This window comes from Chlorocebus sabaeus, chromosome 1, assembly GCF_047675955.1.
Source record: "Chlorocebus sabaeus isolate Y175 chromosome 1, mChlSab1.0.hap1, whole genome shotgun sequence".
Lineage (NCBI taxonomy): Eukaryota > Metazoa > Chordata > Mammalia > Primates > Cercopithecidae > Chlorocebus > Chlorocebus sabaeus.
The window spans coordinates 124718287-124733236 of record NC_132904.1 but is presented as its reverse complement, the minus strand read 5'-3'; the positions used below and the strand labels follow the sequence as shown (position 1 = coordinate 124733236).

Sequence of the window (14950 nt, the reverse complement as noted above, 5' to 3'; positions counted from 1 at the left end):
ATACTGATTCAGCAGACCCGGAATGGGGTTCAAGAACCAACACATTTAACACTCAGACTGCTCTGGGGCAGGTGGGCTGTGGGCTCGTTCTAAGATGCACAGCACTGCAGGATGCTCCAGCCCCTCAATGTGGCCCAGATGCTCACCATCTTCTGGCGGGCATACACCTCTATAACCTCATCCATGTCTAACTTCTTCATGTCCTAAAGTCCAGCAGGCAGGGTCAAGGACTAGGGTAACATTAGGCCAGGCCTGGGAATGCTGGAATCTTGGCCTGCTGTTCATTCATCGTTGCTTTGAGGGTCTAATTGGAGGAGCTCTGCCCTCAAGCTATAATAGGCAAAAGTAAGAAAAGTAACCCATTGTTAGTAGCTCAGACTATGCCCAGTACCCTGGAATTCATGGTTCTCTTATGAAAATGGAAATGCTGAATATGGTTTAGCAGAGGAGAACTGGCAGGAAGTGAGACTTTCCCACTGTGTCAACGGGTGGGAATAGGCCAAGTCTACAAAGCTGACCTGAATCCATTTGTCCAACTGGTGAGCCTGTCCGGCCTATCCCCAGGGGCCAGACCTTGCCCTCGCCCCAAGCAGTAGATGCGAGAGCAGAGAAAGATGGTCAAGTCTATCTAAGGAGACAGGCCCTATAGAAGTGTTCTGACTGCATGGGAGCAAATTTTAAGAGAAGTGCCGTGCATGGATAACGATATTCAAGCTACAGTAACTGCACACTGGTAAATTGTGGTTAAACTTGGTGCAAAAGTAATTGTAGTTTTTGTCATTATTTTCAAATGGGTCTTAAGAAGGAGTGTTGGGGGCCAGGTTGCAGTACCTCATGCCAGTAATCCCAGCTCTTTGGGATGCTGAGGTGGGCAGATCACTTGAGGTCAGGAGTTCGAGACCAGCTTGGCCGATATGGTGAAACCCCATCTCCACTAAAAAATACAAAAGTTAGCCGGGCATGGTGCGGGCGCCTATAATCCCAGCTACTCCGGAGGCTGAGGCAGGAGAATTGCTTGAACCCAGGAGATGGAGGTTGTGGTGTCTTGAGATGGTGCTTCAGCTTGGGTGACAGAGTGAGACTCTATCAAAAAAAAAAAAAAAAAAAAAAAAAAAAAAAAAGGATTGCTGGGGGAAGGCTGGAAGCCCAGGGAGGAAGCAGGGATTCCCTGCCCGGCAATGATTGTTCCCTGGTTGCTGGAGGAATGATGGAATCAGAGCCATCTAAGGGCCAAAGCTCCGCACCTCTTGCTATCCCAGATTCTCTGAAACACCAGGAAGAAAACATATTTGGACAAAAATTATTCTTTGCAAAATTAGAACTTTTGATTCTGGAATGAGACAAGGAAATATGTCTGTATCTCAGAGAGACAATGAATTTTTAAAAGGAAATCGGGACCGTTTCTCAGGGTGAGATGTCTTATCCGGTTAACTACGAGCCCCCCAGGATTTCTACTCAGTGAGGGTTCATCACGTCAGGTTTCCAGTCTCTACAATAAAAACACAGCCAGGGAGAAATTACCCAGCACTGGGAATAAAGAGGTCCAAAATAGAAGCAGCTTTCGAGGAATTTGGAGGGATAAAAAGGAATAGTATGTCTGAAAGTTGGCAACATGTAAAAAGGCTAAAAATGACAATTCTGCCTGTGATACTATCTCTAGTGGGCAACGCTTCATTCAAAAGGCAGGCACGTCTCCCCTCCAGGCAGGAGTGGGAATCTCACTGGGGAACCGGGAACTACATTTGAGCTGATGCAGACTTAGGGTCAGCTGGACAAGGGAGCCCTGCACCCAGACACAGTGGCGGTCACCTCGCCTTGCACTGTCTTTGTCGGTCTTACAGGCATCGTCTTTCCCAGCCTCATTTGAGCCAGGATCTGAGTTGCATTTCTAGGTCAGGCCTTGCCATTAGGGAGAGATGAAGTCAGCTGATGAGCATGCCCGCCTTGAGGAAGGACAGAGTGTGGGTAGCAGAGTGTAGGAAGTCGGAAAAAACAATGTGCCAGGTAAACACCTTCAAGTCAATTTCGAGAGGCTAGGGTGAAACTGCCAGGACTTCGGGGGGCCCTGCCTCGCGGGTCTCCCTGCGCCCTCACACTTTGGCTTGATATAATGCCACCTTGTCCCTGAAGAGAGGCCTATTTTAAGCTGAGCAAGAAAAGGTGAGAAAGACTAAAATCAGCGTTGTGGAGAGACGCCAATTTCTGCTGCACACATAGAAACGACATGCACACAGAGCGAGCTGGCCCAGCTCCCAGCCACGTGGCTCATGCTGTCCTTGCTCACCCACCAGTTGCCTTCACCCCAACAGCACTGGTTGTGAACAGGGCACCTGCCTGAGCCACCCCACCACTGCGGACCTGCCAAGGACAGGCAGGGACTCAGCCATTCCCCTCAAGGAGCCCAGGGGCATCTCCAGGGACGGCTCCCCAGCCTATGGGTTTGCTCCTGACAGGCCATGCTCGGGCTCGCCTGCTCAACTCACTCCGAAAGCCTCTGCTCAGACCTGCACCCAGTCAAAGCAGGAGGAGACCATTTCCACGGGCCCTCCGACTCCTAGGAAGCAAGGGAGGAGAGGGGAGGGAGGGGGCCAGCCCTGGTGCTTCAGGCATGCTCCGACCACTGCAATTCACTCTGCTTTGTGCCTGGTGTTTCACACACATCTCAGCGACTGTGTGCAGAAGGTACAGCTGTGACCGTGCGCAGGCGAGGCCTGGAGGAGCTCAGCTAAACGGCTCTCTCTCGATGGTTCTCAACCCTGAGAGTGCATCAGAGTCACCTGGAGGACTTATGAAAACATAGACTGCAGAATTTCTGACTTGGTCAAAGGAGGTTGGGGCCCAGAATGTGCATCTCTAACAGGTTCCCGGGTGACGCTGATGCTGATGCCACGCGTCCAGAGCCACACTTGAAGAGCTACTGCGCAAGCTCACACAGCTAGCAGACCACTGACCTGGGGCTCAGACCTACGTCAGCCCTGGTCCACGGGCCAGGACGTTTCTCACGTCCCATGGTGAGCGGGGGCATGGTGGCCTCATGGACACTGACCAGGGCCCCTACAGAAGCCTGTCTGGAGGCCACTTCACTTTGAATGGATCTGGGACAGAGGAAGGACTCGAGTTCTGGGAGCCTGGGTCCTGGGCACAGCGGGCATGTCACGGCAGGGGTCATCAGCCTCCTTTGAGCAGTTCCCTGGTTCTGCCCCAGCTACCTGTGGTTGGTGGTGGGAGGTTTATTTGTTAGTTCTCTCAGCAGTGACTCCCCACACTTACTGAGAGCTTACCGTGCGCCAGGACTGCCACAGGGATGCAGAGTGTCCACAGCCCCCAAAAAGACTGATGACAGTACCCTCCATGTGGGAAGGGCTGTGACTGCGGGCAGGGCATGGGACAGGGCACCTGTGTTTACCACAACCTCTAGAGGGCGTCTTCATATTCTCATGTGTGCGCGGGGCCCCTCCTCCACCCAGCTCTGCTTCTGGAGCACAGCCTCGAAGTCCACGGCTGGTGACTGTGGCTGGCAAGCAGGGGAAGGTGGGTGGGGCGGCAGCTGTGGGCTTTCCACGGGGTTCCAGCAGACCAAGGCTGGGTACAGGGGAGCATGGGCTGGCACTGGCAAACCCTCCTCAGGGAGCAGCAGGCCAGGAACCTGGGATGGGACTGGCCACAACATTTGCTGAAGGGAGAACAGTGTCGAGTAACCCTCGTGTCCCCCCAGCAGCCAGAAACAAGCAAAGAGAGAAGTGTCAGAACCGGGGAGAGGCCCCTGCCTCTGCACAAGGCTAAACGTCATGCCAGCTGGCAAGAGAGAAATGGGTACAGGGCCCAGGGGCATTATCACAGAGGAAGGCAATGAAGGGTGCGTTGGAGGCTGAGGCAACCCATGATAAGTGCACACACCACATACCAAGGATCCACTAATTTAGACTATCATGTGAATGGTCGTTTGGGAACTGAGATGTGTGAGGGCCCAGAGGGAGGGATCCACCCAACTGGGAGGAGGTTAAGGAGGTCTACCTTAAAATACATCCTATTCCTTCTCAGAGAACCCACGGACACTGGCCACAGGAGGGAGAGGAATGGCATCGCAGGTGGAGAGAATCGCTTGTATGAAGGCACAGAGCGGGGCAAGAAGATGGTGGTGGACTTTCCCCAGGAGCTGTTCGGGAGAGGGAACAGCGGATGCCGAGCTCTTCCTCTGCCCTGGAGCAAGTCCCATTTCCTCAGAGAACATGGCCCCCTTGGGCCAAAAAGACATGAAGAAGCTCTTGCTAATGCCAGCCTGGCTCTCCCCATCCCACCCCCTGCGTCCCTGCCCTCCTGGCTGCCCTCCCTTCTCCTAGCTCTGTCCCCTCTCACTTCAGGAGCCTCAGGTCCTTCAGATTTCTACTCCAAAGTCTGGGGGTCTCTGGACGGGTAGGAGGTGATCTCACCGCCTCCTCTTTTGCCCAGACTTGTTGGGATGAACTTTCTGATGCTGGCGGCGCTGAAGCTGACACTAGCCAGGGCACCTCCCTGACATGAACGCCCCTTGAGACTGGGCCAGTGCTCCTGGTGCCTGGGCATCTGCAGAAAGGCACCCAGCATGGCCACCGCGGCACTCCCTGAGTGTGTGGGTGGGGGCTGATGCAAACTGACATTCCAGCTGTCCCAGTCCATTTTGTGCTGCTCTCACACAACCCCAGAGCCTGGGCGATTCATAAGGGACAGAAATGTATCTACCCGCAGCTCTGGAGCCAGGTGCCAGCAGGTTCCGTGCCTGGTGATGGCTCCAGTCTGTGCTTTCACGATGGTGCCTTGCTACTGCGTCCTCATGAAGGTGGAAGGGCAACAAGTGAATGTACTCCCTCCACACAGCCCCTGCATCAGGACCCCTGATTCCAATCATGGCCTAATCCCCTCTTAAAGGCCCCACCTGTTAATGCTATCACATTGGCAACACCTGGATTTTACAGGGGACCACATTCAAACTGTAACACCATCTAAGGCTGCTTCTGCCTGAGACAAGTGTGCTAATGTCTGCCTCAGAGACAGGGCCGAAAGCAGCTTGCTCTGCCCTGCCCTAGAAGCAGGGACAGGGGCTAGCGTTCATTTCTCCCTTCCAGTGCCAGCTCGTCTCAAACAAAATGTAGCCCCTCGTGCCCTCTAAGGAGTGGGTTCCTGTGCAGGAGGCTCTCAGGTTCTGTGTGATAATAGACCAGGGAAGGCAAGTGGGTTCCCTCTCATGCTTGGCGTCCAGGTGTCTGAGGGTAGCTGCCCAGGGCCCTGTGTTGAGGGTACTAAGGCCAGGGCTGCAGCAAGTGGGGATAGGTGCATGATGAATTTGCATGGTAGCTGGAAGTGTCCCCTCTGAATGGCTCCCTGGATATCCCGGGACCACTGGCCATTTGCAGCCTGAGTCCCAGCATGAACTCAGCTGGGGCCCTCCTTCGTGTTAATGCTTCACTTTTCAAACAGGAAATAGAAGGAAAACAAAGCTGGTTTCTAACAAAAACTTTGATTTTAAAGCCAGAGTATGAGTCAGAAACATCATCCATTGCAGCCAACTTTACATGGGAACAGCCCAGTTCTTCAAAATAAGCAGCTGTCATTTCATGGCCCCGAGGCATCGTGTTTCCAGAAGAGCCTCAGTCCCTCTTGCATTGAGATGGGTTGTAGCAGGACCTCTTAGAGAATCCAACAGTTTCGGGCTGGCAAGGGGATCCCTTTTGTTCTGTCTGGACACTAAGGCAGTGCATCATCTACAGGTACATGCCCTGCATGGCTGCTGGCTTGTTGCCCGACAAAATGCCCAGCATTGATCCAGACGCATAGGCGTGAACCCTGGAGAATCCTGTTTTCTGTGGCTGGAAGAGGCAGGTGGAGGCACCAGCTCAAACTGTTCACCTCCTGCCGTCCATCCTGCAGACCCCGGCAGGCCACATGGTGACCTTCTATGTCCATCTGGGACAGCAGGCAGCTGCCCCTGCCTCTGCGGGGAGTGAGCAATGGGCCGCGGGAGCACTTGTCCTGGGCCGCTCTTCTGAGGGTGGCTTTGCACTGCCGCTGAGTTTTGGGAGCCCAGGGCCTGTGGTCTCCTGGGGGCTGCGTGCAGAGTGTAGTTCCCCAGAACCAGATGGGGAAGGGAACCGCAGGGAAAGAACGTGACCTTTGGGCTCAATCCTGGTATTGAAGCCCTGTTCGTTCTTTTACATTTTCCTGATGTGCAGCATTGGGTAAATGCCTTCTGAGTTTCGTTACTGCTGGTTAAATTGGGCGAGAACTTCATAAGGTTGCAGGAAGTATTCCGAGAAGTAGTACACGCACAGTACTTAGCATGGTCACCGCACGTGGCTAGTGTGCACCAAACTGGCCCAAATTGACTAGAATGGGGAGGGTGGGAGGTGGCCATCTCTACTTCCTTTTTAACCTGAGGTGTCTGATGCTACTTCCTGGGCTTCTGGCCTGTGGCGAGCGCTCCCAGTCTCTGCTGCCCGCAGACCTCGGTGGCTTTTGGGGTATTCTTTGTTCTCAGTGCCTTTGTGTGGAGAGCCTCTGTCTCCCTCTATTCTGTGCGTGGTGCAGGGGGTGCTGCTGTGGGCTGCCCCTGGAGGTCATGGACTCTGAGCCTCAGGCTGTCAAGGATGGGGACTGCCGTACCTGAGTGCCCGCCGCCCTGGGGAAGCGATGTGGGCAGTAGCTCAGAATGCAACTCCCCCCTAGAGCCTGGGCCACCGGGGACTTGCGGGAGAAAGAACAGGGATGCGGAAGACTGGACAGTCCTGAAAGCTGAGAGGGGCCACAGGAGCCCAGACGACAGAGGACTATGGGAGACAAGTGAGGGCACCAGCTTCCCTGAGTTGAGGGCCTGTGATACCCAGGAGGGCAGAGAGGGAGACAGGGAGCCGGCCGGGAACCTCTGAGCAGGTGAGTGGGAGAGAGAGCGGGACAGAGAAGGCGGCTCTGTGTTCTGCTCTGATCCATCTGACTCCACACAGACGTGGAGTTCTCTGAGACGCCTTTCCCTGAATCTGAGAGCTTACTAACAGGAGGCTGGGCCCCTGAGACAGAGATCAGGCATGTAATGAATGAATGTGAATCATGAATACAGCTGGAGCACCCCCAGTCAGGGTAGCCCATGCCTTCCAACTGTGGACACAGAGGCCTCGTTGCTTTCCCGAAAGTCTAGTTAATGACTAGTTAATATCTAATCAATGACCAGTTAACGACAGTGCTCCCAAGTCCATCATCCCACCCCCTTTCCCAAAAATTCAGCACAAATGGCGTCAGTTTGAGCTTCCCAAAGTGTCTCCTAAGATGTGTGGTTACAGTGGTTACAGCCCCGCCTAGGGTCTCTGGGTGCATCGGCCTCCCGCTCCCAGATCCAAGCACGACCGAAACCCTCACAATAGAAATCATCATTGCTGGCCCAGCGTTGCCACCACTGCTTCTGCTTTCAGCTTGTTTTGTTTGTTTTTAGTCCCTTAGGCACTGGCCCCAGCAACAAATGAGGAGAAGCCAAGTTCTCTGCCTTCTGCATTCGGGGTCTTCCTCTAAGGCGAGCTTCAGATCTGCTCAAGCTTCCGGCAGTGGGGCCAGGAGGCAGGGTCTGGGCAGGGGAGACCAGAGCCTCTCGATGATGCCTCCCAACAGCAGGGCCCAGACACACACACCGGACTGGGGAAGCCCCCGCAGTGAAAACCAAGACGGTCTTTTGCCTGCCGTGGCCCTGCGCAGACTCTGCTCTCACCGTGGTGCTGACATCCCAAGTTTTCAGACTCGCCAGGACCCAGTGACAGCATCTGTGTCCCCAGCTCAGGGCACTGGACGGAACTGGGAACTGACAGCCCTGATCAATAGTCCCAAGAGAAAGGCCAGTCCTCTTCCTCCTCGGAATCCTGGGTTTCTAGAAGGCAAAAGGTTTTCTGAGAAACAAGGCTTTTGGAAGGAAGGCAGTGCCTGGCTGGGCGTTCAGAAAGGAGAGTTAAATGGAGGGGCTGAACAGAGGACCCATGTGGAACGCATGGGGAGGGGAGGCTGGGGCGCAGGGCTCCGGGTCTGCTCTTCTGTGTCCATCCCGGATCCTGCTTTTGTCCAGATGGGCCTCGGAGCAGCAGTCACTTACTCCAAGAAGTCATTTCCCGTGGCCAATCATGAAGATGACGCACTCGGAAGCTTGTGGGCTCTGAGGAGGGGGAAAGACGCAGTGGCCATGCATTCATCCCAGCACAGGCAGTGCGTGGCTCCGGAAACAGACACAGGCTGGGCCTGGCCCAGGAGTCTGCCAGGAGCCAGGAGCATCTGCACCTCCCTGGAGGCCCAAGCTTCTCTCCCCAGAAGGTCAAAAATCACGCAGCGTCTGAAGTGCAGGGCCCAGGTGTGCTGGAGTGACAAAGCCCCGAGCTGTGGTGATGGGAGGGAGGAAGCGCCGGTTTTTGTCTGTTCTTTGGGCTGATTTGCTGTCTCTGTCTTTGTCTCTAATGTCCTTTGCACCACTGACCTTGAGGAGTCTTTTGTTCCTCCTGTCCCAGTTTGGTTTCCATGGGAACCTGAGTGGCAGCGTCATCACTTTGCTGAGGTGAAATGCCCCCCGATGCCATGAATACCTAGGGGAAAACCTGCCAGAGAAGCATAAACCATCCAAGAGACGGCCTGCAGGGCAGGGCCTCACAGCCTGCTCCCGTTCTCTCTCAGATTTCAGGTCTTTCAGCTTTGGGTCTCCAAGTTCACAGAGGGTGCAGGGGAAGAGAAGCTCCATCAGTTTCGTCTGGATCTTGGTCCTCAGCAACTGTCTGGTGCCTGACAGGTGTGTGATAATTACTTAGTGAATTCATGGGTGTGGGCTGTGATAGAATTAAGTGATTTGACGTCCTCTCATTAAATTCAGGTAACGACAGGGTTTTTGGAGTTTGAGCCTCTCCTGAAATTCGCCATCTGACAAAATGACATCATGGCAGAGTTGTAAACTACTGTGGATATATTTTATTTAATTTCTCAAATTAAAATAAAAGGTAATGGTACACGTAAGAGTGGTCACTACAGCCAAGCTCATTGACACGCACTGAACTTTCTGGAATGGGCCGTGGGATGCTGGACAATGGGACAAATTTGGAATGAGCAGTCTTCCATTCCAACTTTAGTTTCTGCAAAGCTGTTGAGAGCATGGAGCCAGGCTGCAGGGTCTGGGTTCAAATCCTGGCTCTACCACTTAGGAGCTGTGTGTACACGGGCAGGACAACTGGCCTGCCTGAGTCTCAGGGTACCTGTCTATAAAATAGAACGACAATGGCTTCCATCTCACAGATTCACTCTGTGGGTAAAATGATATGTGTGAAATGCTAAGAACAGCACCTGTACATAGTATGTCCTAGATATCTCATTGTTACCATTAGCATATTTTGTTTATTCCAAAATATATTGTTTTCCCATTTGATATCTATGAAATCTAAAGATGTTTTTTTCCTGTCTTGGGAGATAGAATAATGCTCTGTCTTACAATGGATTGTTTTAGATTCACTGAAATTCATTATTGTTGTTTTTATCCCTGGTCTCTAACATGATACCCGGTAAATAAAAAGGACTCCATACATTTCGTAAAGAGCAAATTCTCTCCCTCCCCGCTGAGGCCTTGGTCTAGGTCTCTCCAGGCCTTTCTTTCCTGGAACCACAGTGCTTAAAGATAGGCCACTGGGATCAGCACGTAAGCCTGAGCTATGATCAAAAAAAAGCACCATTGAGGTTGCAGTGAGCCGAGATCACACCACAGCACTCCAGCCTGGGCGACAGAGAGAGACTCCATCTCAAAACAAACACAAACAAACAAACAAACAAAAAAGCACCATCTAGAAATGGCCCCAGCACTGACTAGCGGCCACCTCATTTCCCCCCTTGACCACTGGGCCCACTGGGTAGCTAGGCTGCCTCATTTTGCATCCTTCTGACGATCAGAGGGAGCTTTATATCCATGGCAGTCAAGGCCCTCTGGAGAAACAGAACCAATGTGGTGTGTGTATAGAGAGAGAATGAGCCTGAGGAATTGTGGAGGCTGGCTAATCCAAAGTCTGCAGGGCGGGCTGGGAGGCCACAGACCCGGGAGGAAGCCAGTGCAGCTCTTCACTCTGAGGCCATCTGCTGGGGACTTTCTTCCTGCTGGGGGAGCTGAGTCCTTCATTCTCTTCAGGCCTTCATTGTCTTCAGCTGCTTGGATGAGGCCTACCTTTATTACAGAGACCAACCTACTTCACCAAAACTGCTGATCTAATGTTTATCTCATCCAAAAAACACAATCACAGAAACATCCAGACCAATGTTAGACTGAATATCTGGACACCGTGATCAAGGCAAGTCAACCTAAAATCAGCCGTCACCGTGTCTATGGGAGGATTCCTGGAGTGAAGGTGTTTGTTTGCTGAAGACCCGTCTTCCCCAGGAGAGGCCGCTCCTGCTCCCCCGTGATGTCCTAGGGGCTCTGTCAACTCTACCGTAGTATCTTCTGTTATCTCTCCAACAACCCTGCCCTGGAAGTAAGAGTGTCTTCATTTTTCAGATTAAAACAATCAGAGTTTAAATGACTTGTTTGAGGGTAACTCTGGGAAGCCAATACACTGGACAAACCCAGGTTTATCTGTCTGCAACTCTTGCTTTGGAAGGATAATAATAGCTACTGTTTCATTGTTTTATTATGGTATTTAACACTTATGTTTGCTATATTTCAGGCACTGTTCTAACTATGCTAACTCTCCCCAAGAATTCCAGAGGCAGGTGTGATTCATAAGCCATCTGAAGGTGGGAACCACCTGCAGTCCACATTGCCTGGGCACTGGCCCCCAGGATGCCTCAGAGCTGCCCCGGGCCGGTTATTTCTCTCTCACCTGCCAATCCTCTTCCCTACAATTTTTTTTTTTTTTTTTTTTTACTGAGCAGCTGATGAACGTCTGCTCAGGGTGGGCATGAGTGCCCTGTAGTGTTCATGCCCCATCTGCTCTTAGCACCTCCTAATGGCTTCTGAAATTGGTGCCTGCGTTTCTCAGTCTGACACGTTTGATGAGAGGCTGCACACAGGACAGGGGTGGGGTGTGGTCCATGCCCACAGTGCTCCTGGGCCCACCACCCTGCACCTGGCTTGTACTTTCCTTAATGGCCAGTGGCTGAGGCTCAGTCCTTCTGCCCTCGTCGTCATGAGAAACATGGATTTTGGCAGCAGGACATCTGTCTCTCTCTGAGTGTTCATTCAAGGCTGAAGTCCCAATGTCACAGGGAAGCCACAGGGTCTCCTCCGTCACTGCCTCCCGTGTAGATCTCTCCGTCAGGACAGAGCCAGGTGCTGAGGGCACCACAGAGGGAGGAAGCGCCACCTGGACCACTGGGCCACCAGGTGGCTGAGGCCTTCGGCACTTTGAGAAGACACCGGTGATTACCTGGAGTGAACAATGAGTCCACTGAGGGAGACCACGAGCATTCAGTGGGAAGAGGGAGCAGTGTGGGTTGGGTTGGGTATGAAGAACAAAGAGGGTGTGACTTCATCTGGGGAATGGAAGACAAAGAGGATTTTCCAAAAGGCAGAGAGAAGGGGGCAGAACAGGTCACGGGAGAGCAGGGAAGAGCAGAGCACCCCTTGGAGAGGGGTTCTCCACCTCATCCCGCCTGGGGCTCTGCATCCCCACTCCCACCTACCCTGGCCTCACGCCCCGGGTAATCTTTGCCATTGGCATCTTCTACTTCCTCTTCTCCAGCAGACATTTCCCATCCGTACTTAGACATGCTTCAGCGTCTTGCATCTTAAAACATCAGCTCACAATCTGAAACTCCAGAATCATCTCTGCCCACCCCCTTTCCCTGCAGACACCCACTGCCCTGGTTCTCACCACCACGTCACGGCCAATATTCCAGGAATCAAATCATATGCACCTCCTGTCAATCCTCTTGCCTCGTGCACCCTCAGCTCCTCTACACTGGCCTCTGTGTCCACACCCTAACAACAGCTCTTGCTAAGGGGCACCGTCCCCCTTGCACTCCCCATCTTGGCAGCGTACAACACTCCTCCTGACACGCTGGAAGTGCTCCTCCCTTGGTCTTTGATGGCCTGGACACCTGGTTCCACTGGTTTGTCTTCTGCCCTTGCGCTTTCCTCCTCCTCCTTGGGCTTCTGTCCTAGGCCAGTAGCTTCCTTGGATGCGTCACAGAGGGTTCACATCTGCTCTGCTTTGAATGTCTGTCCCCTCCGAAATCATGCTGAGCCATAATCCCCAACATGGCAGAACTGAGAGACAAGGCCTTTGAGAGGTGACTGGGCCATGAGGGTCCTACCTTCATGAATGGATTAATCCATTTGTGGATAAACAGATTCACAGATTAATGAGTTAGTGGATGCATAGGTTCTCATGGGATGCCTTGTGGTGCCTCAGGACTCTGCATACTCCCTGCCATCAAGAAGACCCTCACCATGTGCAGCCCCTCAACCTTGGACTCCTCAGCCCTTCATAAAAAATAAATTCCTTTTCTTTCTAAATTACCCAGTTTCAGGTACTCTGTTATAAGCAACAGAAAATGGACTAAGATAACATTCAACACCGAAAAAAAGGAACTCAACTCTTTTTCAAGCACGATCTTTCTCCAGTATTTTCTTAGCAAATGTGATCATTTATCCTTTGTTCAGGCCCCAAATGAGAATGCCAATCTTGACATCCCTCACCTTACTCAGTCTCCTTCTCCCACCCCTCACCCTACTCAGTCCCCTTCTCCCACCCCTCACTGGCCCTGTTGACACAGGATTTTTTTCTTGGTCACTTGGCAAACTGGGGACCTCCAGCCAGTGACACCCCACCTGGGCCTCGCTCAACCATGCTACCTGCTGCAGGAGACGGCCCGCCCACTCAGCCTACCTGGGCAGAGTTGGGCTTGCGCACTAGTTCCCAAGATCTTGTCCAGCATCCAAGACGAATGAGCCGATCGAAGACTGAGCAAGGCAGGGAGTTTCACTGAGTGAAGAAATGACTTTTGGCAAAGAGGGGATGTGGCAGTGGTCCCCCTACCTGAAGGTGAGAAAGTCCCTGTGTGTGTGGGTCCAGGGCTTTTATGGGCTCAGAATAGGGGAAGGGCGGGCAAACAGGAATAGAAGTTCTCATTCTGGTCCGAGGTTTTACCCAGGACTGTCTTCAGCTTGGAGGTGGGGTTTCACCCGGGACCCGCCCCTATCTGCCTAGACATTTGGCTGCCTCCAGTCAGTATCTGTCAGTTCAGAGCTCAAATCCAGTGTCACTTCCTGGAGGAACTGGTTAGCGCCCGGGCTAGTACTCACTCTCCTGCTACATATTCCCACACGGCACTCTGCTCAGAGCAGATCTCAAAGTCTGAATGCAACACTAATTGCGGGATGGCTTTTTGCATGCCTTCCCTGGTCCCCAGAATGAGGCCTTCAGTTTGCCTGCTGTCACTTCTGTGCCCTAGAGTATGTGCTGCACACTGTGGGTCCCCAGGGAGTCTGCTGAAGGCCCCAGCCTCTCTCTGCTGCCAGCCTCTCCCCTACACTGCAAATCTGGTTGTTGCTCTTTCTTGCTTGAATATCTTGGGTGGCTTCAAATGATCCACAGCTCCTCTTGTCAATCTCTTCCGCTGAAATGAAGAGGGGCTCGGAGGGCAGGCAAAGCAGCTAATGTGGAGCATGAGGTTTTTCTGAAGTTTCACATTTCGGTTTTAAAGCCCTGTGTAGTCACCAGTCAGAGTGGCTATTATTAAAAAGTTAAAAAAAATCACAGATGCTGGCAAGGCTGCAGGGAGAAGGGCACACTTACACACTGTTGGTGGGAATGTAAATGAGTTCAGCCACTGTGGAAAGCATTTTGGAGATTTCTCAAATCACTGAAAACAGAACTACCATTCCACCCAGCAATCCTGCTACTGGGTAACTGCCCCTAAAAAGTAACACACCTGCACTCACATGCTCACTACAGCACTGTTTACAACAGTGAAGACACGCAATCAGCCCAGATGCCCATCAACAGTGGATTGGATAAAGAAAATGCAGGAAATATACACCATGGAATACTACATAGTTATAACAAAGAATGAAATCATGTCTTCTGCAGCCAGGCAGATGCAGCTGGAGGTTACCTTCTAAGCAAATAACAAGTAATGCAGAGACAGAAAACCAAATACTGGGGCGAGGTGTGGTGGCTCATGCCTGTAATGCCAGCACAGTGGGAGACCAAGGTAGGTAGATCACTTGAGGTCAGGAGTTCAAGAGCAGCCTGGCCAACATGGTGAAACCCTGTGTCCACTAAAAATATAAAAAATTAGCCCGGTGTGGTGGCAGACGCCTGTAATCCTGGCTACCAGGGAGGCTGAGATATGAGAATCACTTGAACCCAGGAGGCTGAGGTTGCAGTGAGTGGAGATTACGTCACTGCACTCCAGCCTGGGTGACAAAGCAAGGCTCCATCTCAAACATGAACAACAAAAACAAAAACAAATACTGGATGTTCTCACTTATGAGTGGGAACTAAACGTTGGGTACACGTGGACATACAGATGGCAACGATAGACCCTGGGGACCCTAGAGCGGGGAGGGAAGGAGGAAGGTGAAGATTGAAACACTGTCTATGGGGTACTATGCTCCCTGCTTGGGTGACAAGATCGCTCGTATACTAAACCTCAGCATCACGCGATATACCCAAGTAACAAATCTGCACGTGTATCCCCAAATCCGAAATAAAAGCTGAAAAAAATTATTGTGAAGTTTGCATTCCAATCTATAATATCCACTTGCTAAAAAATAAAAATGACGCATCCCCACAAAACTCCGCAAGGAAAAGTATGCTCCAAGAGTTTCCTCACAGCCGTGGCGGGCACCGGCACCCTTCCAGGGACATAAGTGGTGGTTTGAGAAGTGCGGGTTTGATCATCTATAGCAGATGCTGCTGATGCCAATCAGCAAGCCCCGGGCCCCCGCTGGGTGTCCCCCAGCTGCAGTGGACAG

At 52.3% G+C, this 14950-nt stretch overlaps 1 protein-coding gene across 1 annotated transcript; it reads left to right on the top strand.

Annotated features, from left to right (window-relative positions):
* The first annotated feature begins 7460 nt into the window (after positions 1-7460).
* Positions 7461-9724, top strand: TP53AIP1 (tumor protein p53 regulated apoptosis inducing protein 1). The gene is given in 4 exon segments (XM_073022257.1): positions 7461-7670; positions 8687-8782; positions 9602-9675; positions 9677-9724. Coding segments are annotated over 4 exon segments (405 nt in total). The 5' UTR covers positions 7461-7483.
* The last annotated feature ends 5226 nt before the right edge of the window (positions 9725-14950 follow it).